At 34.0% G+C, this 27,553-nt stretch overlaps 1 protein-coding gene across 5 annotated transcripts in view; it reads left to right on the top strand.

The window, feature by feature from the left end:
• PPP1R12A (protein phosphatase 1 regulatory subunit 12A) overlaps positions 1-27,553 on the top strand; it is a 151,928-nt gene that overhangs the window by 83,184 nt on the left and 41,191 nt on the right. For all 5 annotated transcript variants that reach the window (XM_027107095.1, XM_027107092.1, XM_027107094.1 and 2 more), the window contains exons 4-11: positions 5,070-5,229; positions 9,651-9,795; positions 11,188-11,262; positions 12,107-12,195; positions 12,346-12,503; positions 17,842-17,966; positions 25,374-25,589; positions 26,854-26,948. In XM_027107095.1, the coding sequence (XP_026962896.1) occupies positions 5,070-5,229; positions 9,651-9,795; positions 11,188-11,262; positions 12,107-12,195; positions 12,346-12,503; positions 17,842-17,966; positions 25,374-25,589; positions 26,854-26,948 (1,063 nt within the window). The remainder of the gene's footprint in view (positions 1-5,069; positions 5,230-9,650; positions 9,796-11,187; positions 11,263-12,106; positions 12,196-12,345; positions 12,504-17,841; positions 17,967-25,373; positions 25,590-26,853; positions 26,949-27,553) is intronic.

Genomic DNA, 27,553 nt, shown 5'->3' with positions numbered 1-27,553 from the left:
GTAGATGAAAGTATTTCTGGTTTATGTTTTAATGCAATTTTCTTTATTTAGTGTGGGACACAAGTCAATTTTTGCATTTCTTAGCTAACAAAATTCCAATTTGATTTTATTTTTTCTTACCTATGAGAATTGGCTACATTTCAAGCTAACATTTACTGTTGTTGGGTTTTTTTGTTGTTTTTTTTTTTTGGTTTTTTTTGTGGTACGCGGGCCTCTCACCGCTGTGGCCTCTCCCGTTGCGGAGCACAGGCTCCGGACGCGCAGGCCCAGCGGCCATGGCTCACGGGCCCAGCCGCTCCGCGGCACGTGGGATCCTCTCGGACCGGGGCACGAACCCGTGTCCCCTGCATCGGCAGGCGGACTCTCTACCACTGCGCCACCAGGGAAGCCCTACTGTTTTTTATAGCAGTGACAGATGTTAAATAGTCTAATCACTTTATTATATCACACCCAATTTAGTTCAATATACATTGTTTTCATTGTTTAAAAACCTTGCAATTATAGGTGGATTAAGGACCAGTTAAATTCATTATAAGATCTTCTTCCTATTAGACCACAGTGCAGTTAAAGAGAAGCAGAATCATAGACTTTTAGAACTGATCATGATAATTAACACCTTAGTGCTTATTCCTCATCTAAACACTTCACAGATAATATTAATTAATTTAATCCTCACAACATTGTGGTTAGGTATATACTTTCATTACTCCTATCTTACAAATAAAAGAACTGAATATTAGTGTAGATTGTGTCTTGCCCAAGATAATAGAGCTAGTAAGTGGCAAATCAGGGATTGAAACCCAGCAGCCTAGGTTCAGGTCTGTGTTCTTAACCCATTATACTAATATTCAAAGAAGTTACGGCTTTCTCAAAGGTTGCTAGCCTAGTTAAAGCACTGGAATTAGAAAACAGGTATTGTAATACATAGTCCAGTGGGGTTTAAACAAAAATTAATGGTCTATTGCTCTAATCAGTGGTATTTTTGAAAGATTTTAAGAACAAGAGTGTTTTTTTTTCTAACTGGATTTTCTTAAGCATAAGAAATTTCTCTTCACATGTACTTTAATTTTAAACTTGAGTTGTATTTATATATAATTCATATAAAGGCACAATTTGGTGGCAGCAGAGGGTAACTGCTTTGTAATTAGGTGAAGATAGCATGAAATTAGATAAATCCAGAAGAAGTAGCTGTTTTTTTTTGTTTTTTGTTTTTTTTTTTTTTGAAGTAGCTGTTTTTTTATTTCAAGTCCAGAGGAAATTTAGAATAATAAAAGACAATAAAAGTCAGACTATTTAAGATGATAAAGAGAAAAGGGATAACGATAATAAAGATGTTCATGTATTAAAAGACATGGTAAAAAAAACTAAGCATAAGAAAATAAAATAAATCAGTCTGAGAAAGGTCATTTAGTAGAAAGATTATTCTTAATGTATTAACAATTACAGCTTTATAATTTCTTTTATGAATAACATTAGAAGGCATTTTAAATAAGATGGGCTGATTATCTTTTGAAAGGAAATTTATATATGTATAAAATCGCATTATTATAGAAATGGTGATACTTTGTAATTAAAGATTATAATAGGTTTTGTCCGTTACATATATAGTGTATATAATTGTTTTTATAAAGTCTATTTGGAAAACTTTTTTGCAAGTTTCTTTCAAATGTAGTAATGAGGGACTTCCCTGGTGATCCAGTGGTTAAGAATCCGCCTTGCAACACAGGGGACGTGGGTTCAATCTCTGGTCACGGAACCAAGATTCCACGTGCCATGGGGCAGCTAAGCCTGCATGCTGCAACTACTAAGCCCATGCGCTCTAGAGCCCATGCACCACAGCTACTGAGCCTGTGCGCCGCAACTACTGAGCCCGCATGCCACTACTAAGACCTGACACAGCCAAATAAATAAATAAGTAAATATTTAGGAAAAAAAAGAAAAATTCAAGAGAATAGTTGGTTCTAGCACCAAGAGCAAACATTTGGGGGAAAAAATGAGATCTCTAGTTTGAAGATGACTTTACCTGCACTTCTGTAATCTCGGGATTTTAAAAATGTTTTTCAGTCATGGCCTACTTTTTTGAGATTGAGCTTCAATTGAACAGTTTAGTTGTATGTTGAATAAATGGTAATTTACTAAGCAAACAAGGTAAGGATACATTCCAGATAGAGGATACTAGCTTGCACAACAGCACAGGCACATGATGTACTTGATCTATGTGAAGATCTATATGGTTAGAACACTGGGTGATGATAGAGGAGAAAGACTAGAGATTAAAAATGCATTGAGACCAAATCATAAAAGGCTCTGTCTGCTACACTAAAGAGCTTGAGCTTTGTCTTGTAGGAGGTGAGCAGTCATTGACAGATTTTTATAGAAAAGAGAGATGATTGTATTTTGCTACAGAAAAACCAGTCTGGCGATGATGTGAGGAATGACTCAGAAGGAACTGAGGAGAATGAATTAAGGGCCAGCTGTAGTCGTCAAAGTGTGAGAGACATAAGACGAACTAAAATAGTGATTAGGGGCCATTAAGAAGACATTTTAGGAAAAGAAGACATTTTAGGAATGGCAACTCAGAATCTGCTGACTAATTGGATGGAGGCTGTGGATAAGGCAAAGGGAGGGATTAAGGGTGACTTCCGGGTTTCTGGGTAAGTATTGGAACCTAATATAGGAAATATAAGACAGACAGCAAGCAGATTGGCTAGGGAAAATTGAGATAAGATTTTAGCATTGAGTTTGAGGTGACTGTGTTATATCATTTTATTATGTATTATATTACATCCCTAGTTTTGACCTCTTCTCTGTTCTCCAGACTCAGATATCCAGCTAACTCCAATTAGATGTCTGTTAGTGCATTTCAAACTTCACATTTCCGAAATTGAAAATTTAATTTTTCTAGTTGCTCAGGCTAAAAACCTTTGATTCATCCTTGACTTCTCTTTTTCTCCTACATCCAAACTAACAGCAAATTCTGTTGGTTTGCCTTGAAGAATGCAGAATCTAACCTCTTTACTACCTTCACTGCTACCACCCTGGTTCAAGTTACCATCATCTCTTGCCTGAATTATTGTTATAGCCTCCCAGTTTCTACCTGTTTTTACTCGTAACTTTTCAGCTTAAGTGATCCTCTTAAATTGAGTGGGATGTTGTCACCCTGCCCCCCGCTCATTGTCCTCACTACTCTATAGACACCCTGCCTTTTCCTAATCAGAAGAACATTCCAAGCAGGCTTCTACCTCAGTGCTTAATACAGACAGTCCCTGACTTATAGTGGTTCAGTTTAACGATTTTTCAACTTTATGATGGTTTGAAAGCAATGCACATTCAGTAGAAACCATACTTCAGATTTTGAGTTTCGATCTTTTCCCGGGCTAGTGATATGCAGCACATATTCCCTAGTGACGCTGGTCAACAGCAGCAAGCTGCAACTTCTGGTCAGCCACGTAATCATGAGGGTAAACAACCAAACTGATACACTTAAACAACCATTCTATACCTATGTGACCATTCTGTTTTTCACTTTCAATACAGTGTTCAGTAAATTACATGAGATATTCAGCGCTTAATAATTTATTTATAAAACAGGCTTTGTGTTAGATGATTTTTCCCAACTGTACGCTAATGTAAGTATTCTGAGCGTGCCTAAGGTAGGCTACATTAAGCTACGACAGGATAGGTATATCATATGCAGTTTTGACTTAGGATATTTTCAACTTTTGTTGTAACCCTTTTGTAAGTCAAGGAAGATCTGTAGTACTTCCCTCTGTCTGGAATATTCTCTAAGATTATGGTATGACTGTCACTTTATTTCTTGCTGTAATGTCACCTTATCAAAGAGACTGTTCTTTACCAACCTATATAAAATAACAACTCTTTCTCATTACCTTCTATACCTTTACTCTGCTTTTTTTTTCCTTCACAGATGTATCATCTGCCATGTAATAGGTTCACTTCTAAACCCCTAACACCTAATAAAGTACCTGACATATAGTAGAGACTCAGTACATATTGACTGATTGATTGATGAATGAGTGAATGAAAAATTCCAGCCAGCCAATTGGATACATGGATATGAATTATAGAAGAGATCTTAGCTGAGGAGTTGTGTGTATGTGTAATTATTTTTTACTCATGTATTTATGTATTCATCGTTCATTCAGTAAACATTTACTGATCCCTTTTACTTTGTATCAGGTATCCATCCATATGGTGGGGATACAAGATAAAAAAGCAGTATATTTACCTTTTTTAATAAGCTCGTTGTCTTCTGGAGTATAAATGCATCATGGTATGTGCTATTTATTAAATAACCAGCATTTGAAGCCATAAGATAACATGAGATCACTGAGGAATTTCAGGATTATCATTTCTATTTTAATTTTTTTCTCAGGATGTTGAGTGCTTTGAAGGTCGTGTCCCTTTTTGAATTCTCCCCACTCTTATCATCTCAACCTAGCATAGCGCTTAATGCTTTTAAATGAATAAACATCTATATAACTTACTAAAATTATAAAACTGATACTGATGGTATGAACAGTGTACTATGTTGGAAAAAGAAAGGGGTGTTGGTAGAAAAATAATCTGATTTAAGGTCTATTCAATTTTAGATGAGGACAGGACCTCCAAGTTGAAGTGTTCAATAAACATTTGTACCTACTAGGCTAGAGTACAGATAACTGGTCAAAGCAGTGGATAAAAATTTGAGACTTAAATACATATGATTGTTTAAAACAACAAACTTTTTTTTTAGACCAAAGGATGGGGAATACCTTGGGGAGTATTCAAATCTTCAAAAACAAAAGGAATAAGCAGAAAAGGTAAAAAGAAAGCCAAAATAATACTGTAGGGCAAAAATTAAATAGTCAATAGAGAATGCTAATAAAATATCTACAGTATTCCTACATTTCTTTATTTAACCAGCTTGTTCTAAGCAGCCCATTTTTCAAAAATATAATTTCACTTTTAATTTTCAATTAAACTTGGAATGTTTTGGATAATTTTATTTCCAAACAAAAACATTTACTATAGAGAAAAAAATGAAAAAAAATATTTTATTTTATCAGGGGTTGATATAGAAGCAGCTCGAAAAGAAGAAGAACGAATAATGCTTAGAGATGCAAGACAATGGCTAAATAGTGGCCATATAAATGATGTCCGGCATGCAAAATCTGGAGGTACAGCACTTCATGTTGCAGCCGCTAAAGGCTATACAGAAGTTTTAAAGTAAGTATTGCTTCTCACAGTTGTTTTTCTGCTTTGATTTGTTTTCTTTATTTCACTTTTCCTTTTTTTAAGATACCTGCTAACATTATTTTGAAACAGCTTTTGTAAGTTATTTAATGTCTGTCTATAGGGAGAAAGAGAAAACTACCTTGAATGTTATTGCTTTATTTCTAAAGTTCTTTCTTTCACTCTCAAATTTTGAGTATTCTACTGTTCTTCCATTGCAATTTTCCAATAAGTGAAATTTAAGTGTCAGACAACCATTATATGTTACCTTCTGGCCTAGTAAATTATTAGAGTCACTTTGAGATTCCCAGATAGGTTAGCTCTGGATACAGAGACTAAGAACAATGTTGTGTATAAACATATTATCAAATTCTGAGAGCTTGATTCCTACTGATTGTTTATTTACATGTAACTTATCTGATTTTGTTTTAGATTTTCACTACATGAACACTGGAATTCAGAGTGCTGTTAGCATAATATTAAATATTAAACCATAAGCAACTTAGACGATATAGGGTTATATACTGATCAACAAATATCTTTGGGGCAAAGCTCCTTTATGTCACAATAAATTTGTGTTTTGGTTTTTACTTATGCAGTGCAAAGGTGTTGGCAACTGTATGGAAAAAACAATTCAGTGCATAACTTTTGTTATATCTATGTGAAGGCTAATAAGACTGGCCCTCAGCAAAATCTACTGCACCCTCTATTTTACCTTTGTTCCACTTTGGTTTCTTATATCAATCCCTTCTCCTTATTCCCTCTCCTCAGTAAAAACAGTGAAGAAGTTTAAGTGGGTCAGTTATTCCGGGTTTCCTCCTATTTCAATCCCTACTCACTTCAGTAATTTAAGCCTTCTCCTAGAATAGTACAGTTAACTTTTTTTTAAATTAATTTATTTATTTACTTTTGGCTGTGTTGGGTCTTCGTTGCTGCACACGGGCTTTCTCTAGTTGCGGTGAGCAGGGGCTACTCTTCGTTGCAGTGCGCGGGCTTCTCACTGCAGTGGCTTCTCTTGTTGCGGAGCACTGGCTTTAGGCATGTGGGCTTCAGTAGTTGTGGCACGCGGGCTGTAGAGCACAGGCTCAGTAGTTGTGGTGCACGGGCTTAGTTGCTCTGCAGCATGTGGGATCTTCCCGGACCAAGGCTCGAACCCGTGTCCCCTGCGTTGGCAGGCGGATTCTTAACCACTGCGCCACCAGGGAAGCCGCTACAGTTAAGTTGTAATTAGTTTCCTTGTCCCATCTGTTTCTCTCTAATCCAAAATTTTCAGACTTTCAAACCCCATCAGAGTGGGTCATGAAATGAACTTAGTGAGCTGTGAACAGCATTTAAAAAGAAAAAAATCGAAAATATCAAAGAGTATTGCATATGGTAAAGGTATTTTGTTTCTTAAAATTCTTGTTTCTATAAACATATATATGAGTACTGGATTGCACTGTAAAATAGATTTCTAGACTGCTTCCAAGTGGTCTTTGTAATTCAGTTGTCCAGGCTCTTAAAATCCTTCATTAAGATTCTCAGCAGGAATTGGGATGAATTTTAAACTCCTCAGCTTAGCACATAAGACCATTAGTCATCTGGCCATTGGTTCCTCTTTCAAGCTAAGCTGCTACCATTGCTCCTCAGGCATGCATGATTCCAGCTGCATATATCTACTTGAAGTTCTTTCATGATGCCTTAATGCCTACTCTTGTTTCTATCTAGATACCTTCATTCACCATCTCTTCAACTTGGAAGCAGATTCCTTTCTATCCTTTGACTCAGTTCAAGGCTCTTAAGCCCATGAAAAAGAAATGCTCAACTTCATTCATAATAAGTGCAGATAAAGCTACAGTGAATTATCATTTTTCATCTATCATATTGGCAAAGATCAAAATGTTTGGCACACTGTTGGCAAATTTGGGGAAGGGCACTCTCTTACATTATTGGTGGAAGTATAAATGACTGTTGAGCAAATTTTATCAAAGTAACTGTTATTCTTTGGCTTAGCAGCACTACCTCTAGGAATTGTTTTTTTTAAAATTTATTTATTTATTTTATTTTTGGCTGCGTTGGTTCTTTGTTGCTGCGCACGGGCTTTCTCTAGTTGCAGCGAGCAGGAGCTACTCTTCTGTGCGGTGCACGGGCTTCTCACTGCTGTGGCTTCTCGTTTCAGAGCAGGGGCTGTAGAGCGCAAGCTTCAGTAGTTGTGGTGCACAGGCTTAGTTGCTCTGCAGCATGTGGGATCTTCCTGGACCAGGGCTTGAACCCATGTCCCCTGCGTTGGCAGGCATATTCTTAACCACTGTGCCACCAGGGAAATCCCTAGGAATTTTTTTTACAGATATTCTCACTCACATAGGAAATAAGGTATGTGCTAGCAGCATTGTTTGTAATTGGAGTAGGAGAATGGTTGAATAGATCATGATACATCCTTTCACTAGAATACTCTATAGTGATTAAAACACTACTTCTAGGGAAAGAGCACTAGGATATGTTAAGAACTATGCATCATTTGTGTTTATGTTTTAAAACTTTAAGTTGTATTTATTTATATATGCATAAAATCTCTCTGTAAGGATCTAATCAAAAGTAGTAGTATGGTTATCTCTGGGGCAGGGAAACTGGTTGGCTAAAGGTCAGCAGTGGGAAAGTGACTTTGCTATCTAGCCATTTATTCTTTTTTAGTTTTGAAATTTGTGAATATTTTACTTAGGAAAGAAAATATTAAATCAAAAATAAATAGAAGAGATCCATTTCAAATGTAACTGTGTCCCCAGTTACCCCCTCCCCCCAAACACACACAACCCCTTTCAGTTGATTTTTATGCTTTTCAGTTCTGTACTCCTATTGCAGCTTCATCATAGAACCTGTCTGTGAGGGTTGATTGTTGTTTTACTTAACTTTTGTCCTCCATTAGAAGTTCCTTGAGCATAATAAATACTGTCTTATTTTTTTGAGTATCCTTGCATGGCCTGGCATATAGAGAGCCTTATGTTTGGGGGGCAGGGTGTGTGTGTCTACCTTTCTCTCCGCACAGACTCTCAAGTACTTAGAATTTTGTATTGCTCAGGATATTTAACATTATTATAGTTCATATTTCCTATTGGGGGTATATTTTTATTATCTTCCATTATTATTTCTGTCTCTATTAATAAAGTATCTGATAATATTTATGTTAGTTGCCATATTTTTTTAACTTAAATCTTCTGACTTATATCTATTAGCGTGTTTTTTAGATCACTGGCTCTTAAATGTTGATCTGCAGGCAGGAGACAGGCAGTGATGTGAGATCATATGCAGAACTTATTAAAAGTAATAAGTTGACAGGGCCCATCTCCCAAGATACTGATTAATTCAGTGGAACTGGGATGGAGCTGGGAAAACTTTTTTTTGTTTTTTTAATAGCAAGTTTTTCAGATGGTTCTGCTATGGAGCCATAATTAAAAACATCTGCTTTAGATATTGTTAGGAAATAGGGGATCAGTTCTTGAAACATAAATAAATGGTTATATATTAGCTATCACTACCACCTCCTGTAGGTAAAAAGAAGCCCTTCTCAAGGTCAGCATCTTGGAAGGTAAGGTTAAGGTTAACCAGATTTGAGTTATAAAGTATTTAGTGTTCGCCTTTGTGTGTGGCGCTGTGCTGTGTGCAATTTATAGACCCATTCTTTGCTCTCTGTGAGCTTAATTTCTAAATAAAACGAAGGTTGATGTCAATATACAGTTATAAGGGCATACTAACATTTATGCAACTCTTTCCATTGTATTAAAATGTATTCCTGTTTTCTAGCTTTGTTGATTAGAATATCTGCTTTCTACTGCTACAGAAAAGTAGACTCGACCCCTCGGAATATTTGTTTTGCTTTGTTTTGTTTCTAACAGTCATTTTCCTATGAAAATTTCCAGTGGTAGATCATAAAGGTTCATGAAGGCTTTCACAAACCAGTTCCTTAACCACAAGGCAACAATGACACTACAAATAACTTTGTTTGATCCCAGTATATTTTTAGAACATGTTCAGCTTGAGATGATATATCATATGGACACTTGAAGACATTTCCTACAATAAATCAGTTTAACATACAAATTGATCCAATAGTTTTGAAAAATTATAGACTCTCCTGCAAAATTTTCAGTTAGAAACATATTAACAAGAATTCATCAGTGTCATACCAAACCATAAGACTCATAGTCATTAGGAATTAATTAAAACTGAATTCATTATTATGGCAGTAACTCAAGATCCTCTATGCCAGTGTTTTCTGAGAATTCTTTTGTCCTAGTTAATTTGTTGAGGGGAGGAGGGATTCTGAACTATGAAAAGAAATATATTGCAAATTTTTGTTAACTTGCGTCGTATATAGCTGTTAATTATATCCAATCATTTCTAGATTTTAATGATAATGTAATTCACTGTAATTTGTTTAGACTTTTAATACAGGCGGGCTATGATGTTAATATTAAAGATTATGATGGCTGGACACCTCTTCATGCTGCAGCTCATTGGGGTAAAGAAGAAGCATGTCGAATTTTAGTGGACAGTCTGTGTGATATGGAGATGGTCAACAAAGTGGTAGGCCTTTCAAATGTACTTTAAATATTTCAACTTCTAGAAATATAGTTTTAGTCTAAAAAATGTTATGAGAATATAAATTATTTAATTCTATTAAGGTTTATTAACTGTGTAAAACATTTTGTGAATCATTTATTCATTTTTATTATTAAGTCTTTTCCAGCTACTTATGAGGTGATTTGGCCTTGTTCGACAAAGAAGTATTACTCTTTCTGTAATAGTATTACCATATGTGTCGAGTAGATTTGGGTACTTCCATTGATATTATATTCTTAGAAATTCACAAATTAAGAAATTTTGCAAGCATATAAGGTAGAATATATTCTAAATAATGAACTTTCTGGCATTCTGGAGACTTGTACCAGTAGGGTTATTATAAGGACTAAGCTGGCAGCAGGAAAAATCCTTACTATTTTGGGTCAACAGCTCTTTGAAATTTTCTTTTCCACTATGAATAAAAATAGATTGACAGATGTTCACCTGGACTACTTTTTGAAACTAAGTCATACCTGTGGCTGGCTGAACTTTTAAGTAGTTTAGAAATATATATGTTTATTTTATTACTCTACTAAGAATTTATAATTAGTTTTTATGGCGGTAAAGTAGAAATAAGATCTCAAAAAGTTAAACTTGGAGTTACCACATGACCCAGTAATTCCACTCATAACTATATACCCAAGAAAATTAAAACAGATGTCCACACAAAAACTTATACACAAATGTTCATAGCAGTATTATTCATTGTGTACCAGAAAGCAAAAGCAGATGTCCATCATCTGGTGAAGAGATTACCAAAAGGTGGTAGATCATGCAATGGAATATTATTCAGCAATAAAAAAGAATGAAGTAGATACATGCTACAATATGGATGAACCTTGAAAACAGTTTGCAAAGTGAAAGAAGCCAGTCACAAAGGACCATATATTGTATGATTCCATTTATATGAAATGTCTGGAATAGGCAAGTCTGTAGTGACAGAAAGTATATTAGTGGTTGCCTCAGACAGGGGGGGGGGGAGGGGGGAGGGGATTGCTAATGGGTATGTCATTTCTTTTGGGGGTGATGAAAATGTTCTAAAATTGATTGTGGCAATGGTTGTAAAACTCTGTGAATATACTAAAACCATTGAATTGCATACTTTAAAATGGGTGACTTGTATGTGAATTATAGATCAATAAAGCTGTTACCAAAAAAAGTAAGCGGAGGTATATCAGCTGCTTATCTCTCACAGGGATTTCTCATACATCTCCTTCAAGTCATATGTACCATGTTTTATACCTACCATTAAAAATGTTATCTAACTTCTTTCTGTATAATCATACAGAATCACCGAAGGCATTTTATAATTTATTGATTTTTTAATTATCACCAACCCTCTTGTTTCCTGCGTAGGGCCAGACAGCCTTTGATGTAGCAGATGAAGACATTTTAGGATATTTAGAAGAGTTGCAAAAGAAACAAAATCTGGTATGTATGATGATTGTCTAGAAATTGTCTCTATTAGTGAATTCTCTTAATAACTTTGAATCTTAGACAGCTGAAAAAGTATTCTTGTGATGTTTTATACTGTTTGATTTTAAGTTATTCCTAGCGATCAAATTAAATGACAGTGAATGAGAATAAAGGAGTAGTGGTGGGGTTTTTTTTAGCCTTTTGTGTTGCTTATCCCCATTTCTCTAGCATCCCTTTCCCAAAATGAATACTTCTATAATGTGTATGTTCTCAATAATAGTATCTTTTTCATACTAATTTCATAAGAAAGTTTGCTTAGAGGGTGGAGACTATAAAATCTCAGATTTCTAAAATAGCATACGCTAGATAAGCAAGGAGTTACTTAACTAGGAAGCAGATGTTTAAGTAAAATATTATTAGACATCCTAAATGGTTAATGGTCCCTGGTTTTTCAGTAAACTAAAGTTGGAGGGATCTTAAAAAAAAAAATCCAACTTAGTCCTTTGTGGAGTGGTTTGTTGTTGTTGTTGTTGTTGTTGTTGTTTTGGCTGCACCACACAGCAGATCTTAGTTCCCCAACCAGGGATCGAACCCATGTCCCCTGCAAGGGATGTGCAGAGTCTTAACCACTGGACTGTCAGGGAAGTCCCCTCTGTGGAGCTTTTAAATTGTCTAGTTCTTTTTATTCTTTATCCAAGCCCTTTTCTTTTTAGGTAAAACAAATCTTTTATTTGTTTTGTCTGTTTTGTTTTCATTTCGTATTTGGGAAGCTACTTTGTTATTATTTTAAATTCTGTATTTTGCTCATTAATGTTATGTTAATAGTATTCTTATTTTCCTTTGCATAACTTTTATAAAGCTCCATAGTGAAAAACGGGAGAAGAAGTCTCCACTGATTGAATCAACAGCCAATATGGACAATAATCAATCACAGAAAACCTTTAAAAAGTAAGTAAAACATTAAAGTAGGTTTTGTTATTGTTTTAAATGAGTTGTCATGATAGCCACAAGTATGATTATTAGATTTTGTGGTTCTGGGAAAAATTAATTTTCACCTTTTGTGTTTATAATTATTTCAAGGCTTTTTTCCTTTCACAGCAAAGAGACATTGATTATTGAGCCTGAGAAAAATGCATCCCGTATTGAATCTCTGGAACAAGAAAAGGTTGATGATGAAGAAGAAGGAAAAAAAGATGAATCTAGTTGCTCTAGTGAAGAAGATGAGGAAGATGACTCAGAATCAGAAGCTGAAACAGGTAAAATTTGAAGGATAAAGGGATTTTCAGTGAATTTTGATGAAGTGTAAAGTAAGATGAGGTCAGGCTTTAATTTTGAAACTTTTCAGACTGACATGCTACTTGTTAGGATACCTCCCAAGCCAGTAAATTGCCTTTCAGGGAGTGTTAGAAATTTAAGTATAGCTGTGATTTTATTGTTCTCTGCTTACCTGGAGGCAGGTAATTGATCACCTCTGCATTTTACTGACCTATATTTTTAGGTTTGAAGAAGGTGAAGAGGCTTCTAAGATTCTCTTTGGATGGTGCACATAGGGTTAGATGGGTTCCCAGCAGCTCAAGAATGCTCCTGCTGCTTTCTGAGACCTGAAAGTACAGGAAGCTGGCTCCAACAGCATCCCAAATATTTCCTCAGTAATACTAAAGTTTTAGAAAGCTGGGGCGGAGTCAAGATTTTTTCCTGTAGAGGTGTGGGGAAATTTACTTTGTTTTGAGAAATTTTAAAGATGCAGAAAAGTATAATATAATAAACATTCATATTCCAACTACCAAAACTTAACAGCTGTTGACATTTAGCTGTATTTGCTTATAATTTTTCTTTTAATAAAATTAAAACATTACCATTGTCTTCTTTAACCACCAACCCTAATCTACTTCTCTTTCCTTTCTTTCCCAAATCGCTATCATGAGTTTTTTTCTGAATCTTCTAGTCTATTTTTATACTCTTATCTTACATTCAGAAGTAATATATAGTAATTATAAGGTTGTTTTGTGTTTTTATTATTCCCTAGGAGTTGTTATGCAACTTGCATTTTTTATTTGAAAGTTGTATTTTTTAGGTTTGTTTGTATCTATCTGTGTCTTTATGTATGTAACTTATCCTTTTAGTTGCTGTATAGTATTCATTAAATACATTAATTTCCCTTTTGATAAAAATTTACCTTATTCCCAATGTTGTGTTATAAATAATGCTGCAGCAATCATTTTATAATTGCCTCCCTGTGTATATGTGCAAGAGGTTCTCTAATAGATACACTTAAACATTGGATTATTGAATCATATTTTCACTCTTCATAGATGCTGCCAAATTGCTTTACTATTTACATTCTTTCCCTTTTTATAACAATTAACAATTTATGTTCTTTCCCTTTTTATTATCAAGGATAGGTTTTCTGCTTTTTTTTCCCTCTGGCTCACATGTTTTTATAGATTTTGTTTACTGAATTGCTTTTATTCTGTATTGGCTAATCACTCAGACTTCTGAAGAGGGACTTCCCTGGTGGTCCAGTGGTTGGGACTTTGCCTCCCACTGCAGGGGGTGCGGGTTCAATCCATGGTTGGGGAGCTAGGATCCCACATGCCTCACAGCCAAAAAAAACCCAAAACATAAAACAGAAGCGATATTGTAACAAATGCAATGAAGACTTTAAAAATGGTCCACATCAAAAAAATCTTAAGAAAAACAAAACCAAAAAAAAAACCTTCTGAGAGCATAAGATTCCAGGATTGCTATCTTTGAGTTGTATAACCTGGCATTTTGGCATTTTAACGTATTTATCAGAAAAGGTATTTCATTTTCATTAAGGTTTTTATCAATGAAAAAACTGTCATCATTATCAGGACCAGTTTGGTGATCATTAGTAAACACAAATGGAGCCCTAGAATTTCTTGGACTCCCATATTTCCTCTAGACACAACAGCAACAGTTTTGAATCAGGTTTTTTACTCACTCAATAAAATATTTTCTCTAAGAAAATGTGAGAAGCTAAAGTTTACTAAATAAATATGTCAAGGAACGTACTGATAATTCTATTTCCCATTAAAAACAAGATATTGCTAAATGGGCACAGGCTAGCTTTGTTGTCAGGTGATGTGTTATGGATTCCTTTATTTTCTTGAAGCTTGCTAATCCTACAAGTAAATTATTTTTTGGAAATACACAAAGAGTTTTTGAAATTTATAAATGACTAGATTCTAGTCACTTAGGGATTTAATTTTTTATTTATTGCTGTGACATTGCTGATCAGGTGAGTCAGCATATCTTTTGCCTCACCTGTAAATATATAGGTAAAATAAATAGGTAAAATTGGCAGTAGAATATAGGTAATATAGGTAAATAGTAATATACCTAAATATAGGTATAGGTAAAATTGGCAGTAGAACAACAGGTAGTCATTGAATATTATAATTTATTTGTATAACATGCTAATTAAAATATTTCTAACTATAAAAACAAATTATATGAGAATCAGCATGTACAGTGTTCAAGAACATGGACTGATTCATGCATGTAACTGTAGATGTGGGTAAGTTATTTAATCTCTGATTTCTCTGTAAAATCAGGGTAATAATACCTGCTTTACATGGATACTATATAACAATCAATTGCTTTGTAATGAATGTTAATTTTCATGTAATAATTGTATAAAATTAAAGTCTACTAATTTAAATAAGATTAATGTACATGCTTACCTAATAACATTCAGTTAAATTTGTTCAGTTCATTTGAAAGATGAAATGATATCATTGAAATTTAAATTGACTCAGATACTTTTGCAAGTATTTAAAGTTATTTTTATGTAGTTAATCTCCTGTCTGTGAGACATGCCTTGGCCCCCAGTCTCTAGTAAAATATATCATTACAAATTAAACTATATGCACATGTGCACACGAAAGCCAGGACCAGTACCCAGATCTCCTAGCTCATGTAGTAGAATTCAAGAACTGGAAGTCCAGATATCTCACAGAGATTCCTGAGATTCTTCTACCTATTTTTTCTTAATTGGTCCCTTCTATAGAGTTCACTGTTCAGTATTAGGCACCAGGGAGCTATTTAAAACAAAAAAAGACTTCAGATTTAGGCCAGTCTTGCCACTAACTAGCAAGCCTCCTGACGTTTGGTTGAAATTTCCTTGCTTGTAGAATGAGAAGTATTGGACTAGGCTATCTGGATAGTTCTTTAAACTCTTCTATAAGTATGAATAGAATTAATTACCATCAAATAGTATTGTATTAATTTCCCAATTTGGACTTTAAGCATACCAATCTCTTCTCAGTGCGCTAACTTTAAATGTTCCTCTGAAGCATTGTACTTGATAATTTTGTTCTTCCTGTTGCTAGTAGCCAATTGTGCCAGGAAAATTTAACTATCTCAAGAATTAATCCATGTAAATGCTGTGTGGTTCCTTCTCTCTCACTCTTTTAGTATCAACAAGGCTTTATCATACTTTATTTGGCAAGCTTGAGAAAGCAGCCATTTCCCTGTAGAGGTATAGCTTAATCTGACAATTTCTAAACTGTTTCTTTTTTCTTTTTGTAAGGTTATTTCCTTGGGAAACCTTAATGTTAAATAACTATTTTGCTGAATTTTCTTTCATAAAATATTTTCCAAACCATTTTTTAATCAGTTTCTTATAAATCAGATTGAAAATAGGAACTCAACCAAAAGTTTAATTTCCTTCCAAATGATATATAAATTTTTCAGAGGTAGTTGAAGGAATGAGAATAGGGAAGCATAGGTTTTTTCTTTTTTTTAGGTTTTTTTAGGTTTTTAGGTTTTTTAGGTTTTTTAGGTGCTTTTAGGTTTTTTCTTTTTTTTCTCTAGGACATGAAGTTTTTATTCTTCATTGAAATCAAATGGATAGAAAGGGCTTCAGTAACACTGATAATGTTTACTTAAGTTAGATGGTGGACACCTGAGGTTTGTTTAATTATTATTCTTAAACCAAACATAAATGTTTGTATACGTGCATATACATTCTTTGATGTATAGATTTCAATAATATAAAAAAAATTTTAAACCTGGAGAAAATAGGGGGAGAAGGAGAAAATAAAATGAAAAAAACACATGTTGAGCTTTAGTTTATTACTTATTTCTCCTACTAGACTGTAAGCTTTATGCAGTTAAGATATTTTGTCTTTTCATTGACTGATATATATCCCCAGTGCCTAGGACAGTACTTGAGGTATCAGACACTTAATAAATATTTGTTGAATTACTCTCTCCGGTTGGATGGATTGTTTTCCAGGAGGATGGTCTAATTAGAGTATACATGATTTGTACTTAACTGTGCTGAATAGGCTTAGCTTCTGTTGAATGAAAAGAGGGATTTAACAACAAGAAAAACGTTTATTAGACTGAGTTTCGCTCATTCAGTTTATTTGAAAAGCTGTGGTTATAGTGATTTTTAAATATGCCAGTTTGGCCTTGTCTTTTGATACAGTTTAAGATTATGCTTTTCACCCTATTAACATCTTACAGATGTTTTCTTAGACACAAATAGGACTTAATGAATCATTGCAAATTCAGAATTATTAGTGGGAAGTTTGTACTTGCCCTAAAGATAAGGATTTGTTAATATTGTCTACTTACTCATAATGGTAATTTATGGTGGAAGATTCTTTGCAAAACTGACCTAAAGAAGGGAGAGAGGTAATATAATGAAAATGAGTATCTCATAGGGCTTTAAAAGCAGTATACTTCTTCACAAAAGTATAGAAAGATACCTGTCCTATCCCATTTTGAAACTAAAGGAATATTTTAAAACTGGATAAAATGACTTTTGACCATTTGAAAAGTGAACTTTTCTAGCCCGTTTATAAATTACAGTTAATTTAACGGTTTAAATTTATATGTGACTTTTGCTAAAGGCCAGTTTATGTGTTCAAATACAGTCTTTGAATTTTTGCTATCGTCATATTGATTTTTTTCTAATATTTCAAAAATCTTTTTCTAAGTGATCAATTACTAGTTGGAAATTGTCTTGATACATTGTGAGAAGAGATTTAACCTAATTTAGCTGATATTGTGCCCATTTAACTCTAGACTTTTGGGGGGTGAGAAGGAATGCTCTTTGTGACATTTAAGCATACTGTTTGACAGGAATATAAGTCATTATCGACAAAGAGCACTTTTAGATTTCCTAGAATAAAGAAGAGCTATAAGTTTTAGATAAGCAATGTAAGTTGTTTATTCATTGGAAAACTGCATAGCTCTTGCATTTTTTGAAGTTACGTTGTATTCGTGTATTCAAGTTTTAAATATTAATTTAAAACTTAAAAAAATTTTCCATAGTGTTAAAAGTACACAAGTCAGATAGTCATATTTTATTTGTGCTTTTTATTCTTAAAAGTCTGGTTGTGTGTCGTGTTCTTATTTAAGTCTCATACCTATTGAGACATTTCTAGAAACTCCTTGAAAATGACACTTGTTAAAAGGTATAATAGTGGGAAAAGACTGAGTTAACAAAACCTTAAGCAAAAATACAGTGTAAAATGCTGTTTTCAATACCATTGAAACTGAATTCATCTAGAATCATGACTCTTAGTGTTCTTTTTTTTCCTTTTCCTTTCCCTAAAGATAAGACAAAATCCATGGCTTCTGTAACTAATGCCAATACTTCTAGTACTCAAGCAGCTCCTGTAGCTGTTACAACACCTACTGTGTCATCTGGTCAGGCAACACCTACATCACCTATTAAAAAGGTAAGCCAAAATTGTGTTTGTTAAAAATAAATGTATTCTGTGTAAGTACCATTTGAGCTAAAGCATTAAGACAGTTCTAAGTTTATTTAAGGTTTTAGAATAAGAATGTATTTTTCTTTATTTCCTCTGAATCTATTATGTTCTTTTTCTCAAGTACTTTTTGCAGTTGATCATTAACAAAAATATCAGGTTGGCCAAAAAGTTTGTTCGGTTTTCACCAAGAACTTTATTGAGCAACATATTCATTAACCAAACGAACTTTTTGGCCAACCCAGTAAATAGCAGAAAGATAAAATTTTTCATATGAAAAACTACTGATCATGGTAGTTTTTTATTTTCATTGAACTTTTGAGAAGCATGGGGTTTGTATCCTTTATTTCTGTTGAGTAAAGGTGCATTTTGGTAATTTCACATGTGTATAAGTTAAGCACGAAAAGTACTACCACAAGTTACTGAGAGAACTGGAATCTAGATTTTCTAATTCATTTACAAAGCACCAGGTATGTCAGAACAGACCAGAGGTCAACTGCTGACCCCACCTCTTGTTAGTTGTTGTGACCTTGAGCAAGTGACTATCTTCCTTATCTGTTCCTCCTAAAAAGGACAAAACAAAAATAATAACAGAGAAAATAAGTTAACATTGTTAAGCGGTGATTGAGAGAGCTTGGCTAGTGACTGAGTGCTCCCAAATTGTTAGTTTCATTTCTTCCTCTTCCTTATTTTGTTCTCCACTTATTCTTCATCCTTACTTTCTTGTTGATCCATTAAAGATTTTTCTTTTCCCTGCTGTTTCAGAACCTATACTTCTTTTAACTCTAATTAAAGATTAAGGGTTTTCTGTGGGTTTTTTTTAACCTACTGGTCTCTTTTTAAAGGCTTCTCCCCACCCTTACCTAACTTTTAGGTGTAAACTCATTTCCCTCTCTGTGTAACACACACATGCACGCATGCACGCACATGCACACACGTAGACATATTCACACTCACACGTACTTTTTTTTTTTTCCTGGAGCCATTTAAGAATTGACTGCTCAGGGCTTTCCTGGTGGCGCAGTGGTTGAGAGTCCACCTGCCGATGCAGGGGACACGGGTTTGTGCCCCGGTCCAGGAAGATCCCACATGCCGTGGAGCGGCTGGGCCCGTGAGCCATGGCCGCTGAGCCTGTGCGTCCGGAGCCTGTGCTCCACAATGGGAGAGGCCACAACACTGAGAGGCCCGCGTACCACAAAAAAAAAAAAAAAAAATTGACTGCTCTCACTGTAACACTTTATTCCTAATACTTGAGTACGTACCTCTTAAGTACAAAGGCATTAATCCTTCATTCCCTCACAGAAATCATCATACTTAGAAAATTTAACATTGATATAATACCATTATTTATGTTCACTAATATACAGACCATACTCAAAATTTTCCCAGTTGTCCTCCTAGTAACATCTTTCTAGCTGTTTGATTTTTCAAATTAAGGGTCCACTCAGGGATTATACATTGTGTTTACCTATTAAGTCTCTGCCTTTGGACTTCTTGTTTTGTTGCTTATCTGACGTTATTTGGTTTGCATGGGTTTGAGGACTGATTTTAAATCCCCACAGTGTTTCTATCATATTGTCAGTTTTGCTAATCTTTGGATTTGGCTCCAAGTGGTCAAAATTTGAACCTTTTAAAATCATAAACTAGAGAATTCTTTTAAAATCCATACTGTTATTAATAATCCTCCTCTAAAACTCTTCCAAAGGAAAGCGGTAGTATGAATTCTTAGTGGTAGAAATGTATGAATTTCACTGGTACAATTTGAATATCAGAAGACTTTGTGACTGAATTATCTTATTACCTGCTGTATTCTAGAACTGAGGGTTTCTTGAATTCAATTAGAACCCATTCTCAAATGGTCATAATTTCATATGCTTTAAAATGAAATTCTCCAGAATTTCTGGAGAATTTCTGGCCTTTTCAAGGCCAGAAGCAGTCGTCTGCAAAATTTTCAAGATAGTTATCATGCCATAACTGGTGTCACCATGAGCTGCTTTAACTAAAGATTTATTAATTCTAGAACCCCTTTATACTTCTTCAGTGAATCCTAAACTTTAGCTCTTTTGATTATCTGTTAGAACTGTAGATTTATCAAGTTCCCAAAAGCCCCATCCCCCCGGAATACCTGGCCAAGAAACCGGCTGTCAGTCTTTTGAGTATTTAACTAAGCAATCTCTTTCCTACTATAGTCAAATAATTACAGTAGGGTTCTTATGATCAATTATATTTTTCTCAAGCATAACCCTAGATTTATGGCAGTTTACTTCTCAGTTTATGCCAACTGCCCTCACTGAAAGCAAATACTTAATAGCTCTGTTAGATTAGTGGGCCAGTAATTTACTTGCTATAAAAGTTCTTATTCAGAATTACTTTGATTCTGTAATTAAATTGATCTAATGACAACTGTTTCTCTAATTTGCATATTTAGAAACTCCATTTTATTCTCCATTTAAACTCATCATAACTTGCTTTAAAGATTACATTGTTTCAGTCTTTGTTCTTAAAGTTTTATGGGCAAATTTTATTCAAAGTAATAAAGTCATGGTGTACAAAAAAATGAAGTATTTTTAAGTTTTATCAGTACTATATGACTTTTAAAGCCTGTTACCATGTTCAGTGGTACTGTATTTACTATAATTTAGCATTTTAGTGTTTTTTTTTTTCATTTGTTTCAAGATTTTCCTTGTAACTTAGAGACCTAACAGAAATTTCCTTGGATGAATTCTTAATTTGTAAATGCATCGTAAAAGATTTTGTAATTAATTAAGAGTTCTGTCTATTTTTAGGTTGCCACTTACTACTCTGATTCTATTATCTAGACATGTTATCTTAAGTTCTCTAGCTTCCTCCAGCAGTACATAAACTATGTATATAAATACATACACACACACACACACTCTCTCTCTCTCTCTCTCTCTCTCTCTCTCTCTCTCTAACATTCATGGCAAGGAATAGATCACGAAACTGGAAGCTCTAAAACAGTATTAAATATCACTTATATTCTATAATAACTCATGATAACTACAGAGAAACATAGGTATATTCACTTTAAATGATCTTCTCTTAAGTTGTTAACTTGTCAGCTAAAATTATAAAACTATTTCTGTAGCAGTGAGATCAGGCCAATGATTTATGGATATATTATCTATAAAACCATTAGTTTGATCTTATGATTTATTTTAACTAAAAATAGTAAGTTTATCGCATTATTTAACTTACAATAAGTTAAATAATATACATTTTATATTAAATTTTTATCTAACAATAAGTTTATTGTTAAAGTTTCAACTAACAATAAGTTTAACTAACAATGTTTATATATAACTCTCTAGTCAAAATAAATATTGTTGGGATCTCTGAAAAAGATTACCTACTCTGCTGTATACACATATATTCCAATAAGCATAAACTATATTTTCTTTGCTAGATGGTAAAAATTCAGAGTTTTCTTGGAATTACATGTTCTTGCTAATTGAACCTACATCATAATAAAATTTAGTAAAAGACTACTATGTGCTGTGGGTATATGAAGTATACCGGTAAAAGTATATAATTGTAGAATGATAGTTTTTAGATGGAAGAAATCATTTTTTGATTTGAGGTAATGGAGTTAGAACATTTGAGATAGATCTTGAAGAATGAGGTAGTATTTCAACTAACAGAGAGGAGAGTTTGTACAGTCTGTTGAAAAAGAGAGAAGAGAAACAGTGTGATCAAAAGTAGGGATAGGGCTTCCCTGGTGGCACAGTGGTTGAGAGTCCGCCTGCCAGTGCAGGGGACACGGGTTCGTGCCCCGGTCTGGGAGGATCCCACATGCCGCGGAGCGGCTGGGCCAGTGAGCCATTGCTGCTGAGCCTGCGCGTCCAGAGCCTGTGCTCCACAACGGGAGAGGCCACAACAGTGAGAGGCCTGCGTATCGCAAAAAAAAAAGGAAAAAAAACAAGTAGGGATAATGTGGAGTGTTGCAGGAAAAATGAGTTGTCTAGTTTGATTGATTTATAGGATATATATACGAAGTAAAGCAGGAAAAGTAGAGCCAAATTGGAATGTTTTCATTACTATGGTAACATTTTCATAATTTGATAGATAGTAGAGGATCATAGATGTTTGAACAAGGCCATGAGAGAATTTTAGAATGTTATTCTGGCAGCAACGTACAGGTGTATTTGAAGGTGAGAGACTGACTGAGAGAAGGTTTATTAGAAAGTCATTGAAGTTGCCTAGCATGATAATATAAACCAGAGAAGTGGCAGTGGACTTATAAAGGAGAGGAGGAGATTTAGAGACTTGGCACTTAACTTGTAGATGGAGGAAGATGACAGAGAAGAAGTCTAACATGACTGCGAAGTTTCAAATTTAGGGAGTTGGGACTTCCCCAGTGTCCAGTGGTTAAGACTTCGTGCTTTCAGCACAGGGGGCATAGGTTCGATCCCTGGTCAGGGAACTAAGATCCCACATCCCACATGCCACACAAAGCGGGCAAAAAAAAAAAAAGAAATTTAGGGGATTGAAGAGATTTTTGGTACCAGTAACAGAAATAGGGAACTGAGGAAGAGTTGGTTTGGAAATAAAGGTGTTTGACTTTAAACATGTTGAGTTTCAGGTTCCAATTTTAGTTACATATAGTCCATTCTACAGGTAAATAGAAATTCAGGACTAGGAATTTAGGAGTCAGATTGAGCTGGAGAATAACAAATTTGAGAATAAGCTGAATACAATTAATATTTAGCCTGAGGATATAAGAAGACCCTACTCACAACATTCAGAAGAAAGTATAAAGAGAAGATAGGAGATACAAGAACAAACTCTTGGAGTGCTTATGTTACAGGGCTATGACAAGGATAGTTGCTACCAACAACAACAAAAAGACCAGGAAAGGGGTAGTCAGAGAGTAGGAAAGTCAAAATAGTGTCCTGGTTATAAAAACCAAAAAAAGAATTTCAGGGACTAGGTATACTTGAGTTTTTCAGAGAGGTTTTATTTATATACCAAAAATTGAAAGATGCTTTTAAACACATAAACCAGTATTTAAATCCATGTGAGGTGGAGAGGAGGTATATCAGTCGTAACAGTGCAACAAAATTTTTCAAACTTGATAATATTGCCTCATTTTTCTCAACTCTAAAATATTGGATAATAGTAAAATGCTATTTCATTGGGTGATTGTAGGATTAAATGAGATAACCCATATTAAGCACTTAGTTTAGGGCCTCACACAAGTAAACATTTGTTAAATGTTAGCTTCTGTTGTAACACTCAGCAAATATTATTTGCTATATGATGATTTTATCATGAAGGAATAACATTTGTTTCCAGTTTGGGGAAAGTTCTGGGATAGGGAGGGATTGGCAAACCATGGTCTGTGGACCAAAGGTGGCCCACTACCTGTTTTTTGTACAGCCTGCAAGTTAGAATGGTTTTAATACTTTTAAATGGTCAGCAGAGGCAGGGGGAGGATGAAAAGAAAAAGAATATTTTGTGACACAAATTCAAATTTCATTGCCCCTAAATAAAGTTTTATGTGACACAGCCACATTCATTCATTTGTGTACTACCTATGGCTGGGTTTGTGCTACAGCAGCATAGATGAGTAGTTACAGCAGAGACTCTATAGTCTACAAAGCCTAAAGTTTACAGTCTGGCCCTTTACAGAAGGAAAAGTTTGCCAACCTCTGTTCTCGAGTACCATGACTTTAAACTCTGAAATCAATAAGGAGTCATCTCAGTGCCTATCATATTATGTAAAATATTACAGAGCTTCCTGGACTTTCTCAGTCAATGGAGACCTTAATGTTTTACTAAATTTTTTTCACAGTGCCATTTGGCAAAAAAAAAATACCTCTTGGTTTCATTGATTAAGTCGTTAGGTACAAATAAGTTAATAATGGCAATTTGTGCAGTGTCCAACAGATGTCACTGTACTTCTCTCAAAACTTTAAAATATCCCACAGCACCCCTGTGATTTTGTTCTTGCGCCCTGGAATGCCTCAGTGTGCATTTTGGGAACTGAAAAATGCTTGTATATCTTGAGCCTCTTTGCAACCTTATTGTTAGGAATTAATTATTGGAAATATTAGAGGTATCTTGTAGCAGTTTTGTCTAGGAATTAGCCCTCCGACATTATGGGTGCTTTAACAAGCTCTATTAAACTGCTGTTATGGCAAACCTTGGTAATAGGTATGAAAGAAAGGTGGTTTTGTGTTTTTTTTTAATCTATATCCTGTGCTTGTAGTAACTAGATAGTTGCTATATTTACCATCTATATTTAACTGTGGTTGAATATTTAAACTCTGTAAGTGAAGTTAATGAGGTGAACTAGTTACAGACAACAGACATTTCATTTTTAGGGTAGTTGGAAAGCCCTGAAAATGAAATAAATATTTGTACAAAAACAGTTTTTAGTTGAAATGTTTAATGTTTGGTGGAAAAATTAAACAGTAAATTTAAGGCTATGATATTTAAAATATTAATGAATTAAATATTATAATTAGAAATATACTGATGATTACTTTTTTGTTGATGATTACTTTTTTGTTGATGATGATGGATTTAAAAGTTTTTAACCCAAGTACAAAATGAATAAAAACAAAATTCAAGGGCAGTAGTTTTTTCACTTCATACTATAATACTATCAGCTCTATGTGGCTTTAACTGCCTTAGAAGTTTCTGTATTAGATTCTTTCAGATTCTCTCATGCTAAAACTGGAACTTGTTCCCAGTGACTTTTAAAGATTGGATAATTACCCAGTTGTTGGGTTTTAATTTATTATAAAATTCTTTTAAAAAGAGAAAAGTCTGTTTTGCTCATAACTTCCTTTTCTGTTTTCATGCTTTCAATCTTTATCTCTTTACCTGTCTTATTTTAATTGGCTTTAGTATGATTTCATTGCTCCTATCATGCCTGTGGTGGAATCAGTAGATCCTGCATCATGGAGGCAGGGCTTGCGCAAAACTGGCATTGTTCTTGTGCCCAGTAAAGGTGAAAAATCTATGGTGAGGCATTTCGATGTGCAAGGATTTATATTAGGTTACAACATAACAAGTTTAATATGAATATTGGATTCAAAGATGCATGGTTTTAAGTCATTATGGTGTGCTCATTTCTGTTCTCTGTATTTGCATCATAATTTTTCTGTGTGATACAAAGTGTGGAGTGTGTGTTCTTAAATCTAACATCTGGAAAGGTAGTATTTCCTTCTTCAGTTTTAGATCTTTACATTTTTTACTAAGACATTAACCTGCTTAGTAAAAGTGTTTCTCCTGAAACTATTAACTATAATTTTAAACATATTATCTGTAAACTTCTCATTTTCAGTTTAAGGACTGATAAGTATTGTATAATTTTTCTCCTTTTTCTTAAAAATAAAATAAAAACAGTTTCCAACTTCAGCTACAAAAATTTCTCCCAAAGAAGAAGAGAGAAAAGATGAGTCTCCTGCATCTTGGAGGTTAGGACTTAGAAAGACTGGTAGTTATGGCGCACTTGCAGAAATCACAGCATCTAAAGAGGCTCAGAAAGAAAAAGACACTGCAGGTGTTATGCGTTCAGCTTCAAGTCCCAGACTTTCCTCCTCTTTGGATAATAAAGAAAAGGTAATCTGTTTCACAATTTGGTTTCTATAAAAACTATGATAATTTGTTTTCCTGGAATCAGATCCGTTGGATTTTCTACTATGTATCATTAGATCTATGTATCAACTTAATTCACCTGACTTAATGAGTTACATGATAATACAAATGTACTTACCTTAAGCAGATATCTATATGGGAGATAATTATTGGGAAGATCAGATGTATTTGCCCAAAACATAAATTATGAGACTATACTCAATTAAAGGAATCCTTTATTCTATTTGAGAATTTACAATAAAATGTATCAAGGAGCAAGCTAATTTTATTTATTAAGAAGGGTTTTGAAAGTTTAGGAACACATTTTTCTAGAATGTGCTTATACTCATAAGTTAAATTTATCCAATATATGCAATTTCTTTACCTACTTTTTTCATCTGATACATCACAGCTTTGTCCTAGTGAGCAATTTTAATAACTGTATTTTGAAAGGCAGTATTAAATTGCATTAAATAGAATGCACCACAGTTCATTCAGTGCTATTTTGTATAATTGGATTATTTATTTTCTATTGCATTTTTAGTGCTTGGACATTTTTTTCCTTACAGTTTTCTTGCTCTATACAGGAGTGTTTACATGTATCAGAAATTCAAAAATGAATTTCTCACTAAGTAATTTTAATATTTTTTATTTTGTATAAATTTATTTTCCAGTTGTTTTCCAAGTACTTGATGCCAGTATAATGAGAATGTAACAGATGTCATTGTCACTACACTCTCAGCCAGATTTGGTTAAATATAATTTAAATAACCTTTTGTTTTGTATATTTTAATGTTATATTTTTAAAACATAGTATATCAAGGTAGTAAATAGCTTGTATAATGTAAGTAATTGAGACTTATCAGTGAACTGTATTTGAGACCTTATTTCTCTGAAAGAAGTAAAGATATTTTATCTTACAATACTACATTACAGTAGATGTTACAGAAGTTTCAGGAAAAGTTATTAAAATGTGGAGGAATTTTTCTTATGTTAAAAAAGAGCTAATTCTAGATTAAACAAGAGGGAAAAGAAAATTAATTTGAACAGGCTGTCTTTTAGTGTTTATAGTACTTGAATATTGATAGACATCAATTTTGGAGTTTAGCTAGGAATTATGGAAATATTATAAAATAAACTATGATGGCTGTGTAATTATACATTGTTGAATACTCTTTACATAATACTTTTAGCAGCACCTATAGTCATCACAGATTTATTTTCACTCTTTTTTCTCCCTGTTGTGTAGGAGAAAGATAGTAAAGGAACTAGGCTTGCATATGTTGCACCTACAATACCAAGACGACTAGCCAGTACATCTGACATTGAAGAGAAAGAAAACAGGTGGATTCATTATGATTTGTTTTATTTTTTTTACTATAAAATCTTTACTATCTAGCATAAGAGTTAAAACATGAGCATTGTTGTAATTATGTGGGATATGGATTTCAGGAGGAGATGGAGGGTATTCCTAATAGGAAGAACACCAAGTACATGGACTTGAGGAGGTGCAGGCTTGGTATGTTCATGAAATAGCAAAAACAAATGAAGGCATTATGGTTATAATGGAGTGAGGGGACAGTGGTGGCAGATGAGGTCACAGACTAGTATATGCTTTCTAAATATTTGGAACATAATAGAAAAGGAGAAAGAAGAAGGGAGAAAAAGCACTTACTTGATCACTGTCAACATTTTAATTTGTTTCTTCCTACTTTTCAGCACATATAGAGTATGAGAATTTTTAATATAATTGTAATCATGTTATAATATTCAATTTTGTGTCTTGACTTTTTCTTTCACTTAAGATCTCCTAATGTCTTATATGTTAGTATGTATTTTCAATAAACATTGTTCTTCATTAGTACATAGTGTTGCATAGAGTAGATTTGCTGAGGTTAAAGTAGCCATTTCCCCTCCCCAAACTAGGGACATTTAAATTATCTAATATT

The sequence above is a fragment of the Aethalodelphis obliquidens genome, unplaced genomic scaffold (genome assembly GCF_003676395.1).
Source record: "Aethalodelphis obliquidens isolate GAN/ISIS:26980383/991018 unplaced genomic scaffold, ASM367639v1 scaffold8, whole genome shotgun sequence".
NCBI lineage: Eukaryota > Metazoa > Chordata > Mammalia > Artiodactyla > Delphinidae > Aethalodelphis > Aethalodelphis obliquidens.
Note: the sequence above shows the minus strand (reverse complement) of the source record. Positions and strands in the feature narration are given on the sequence as shown.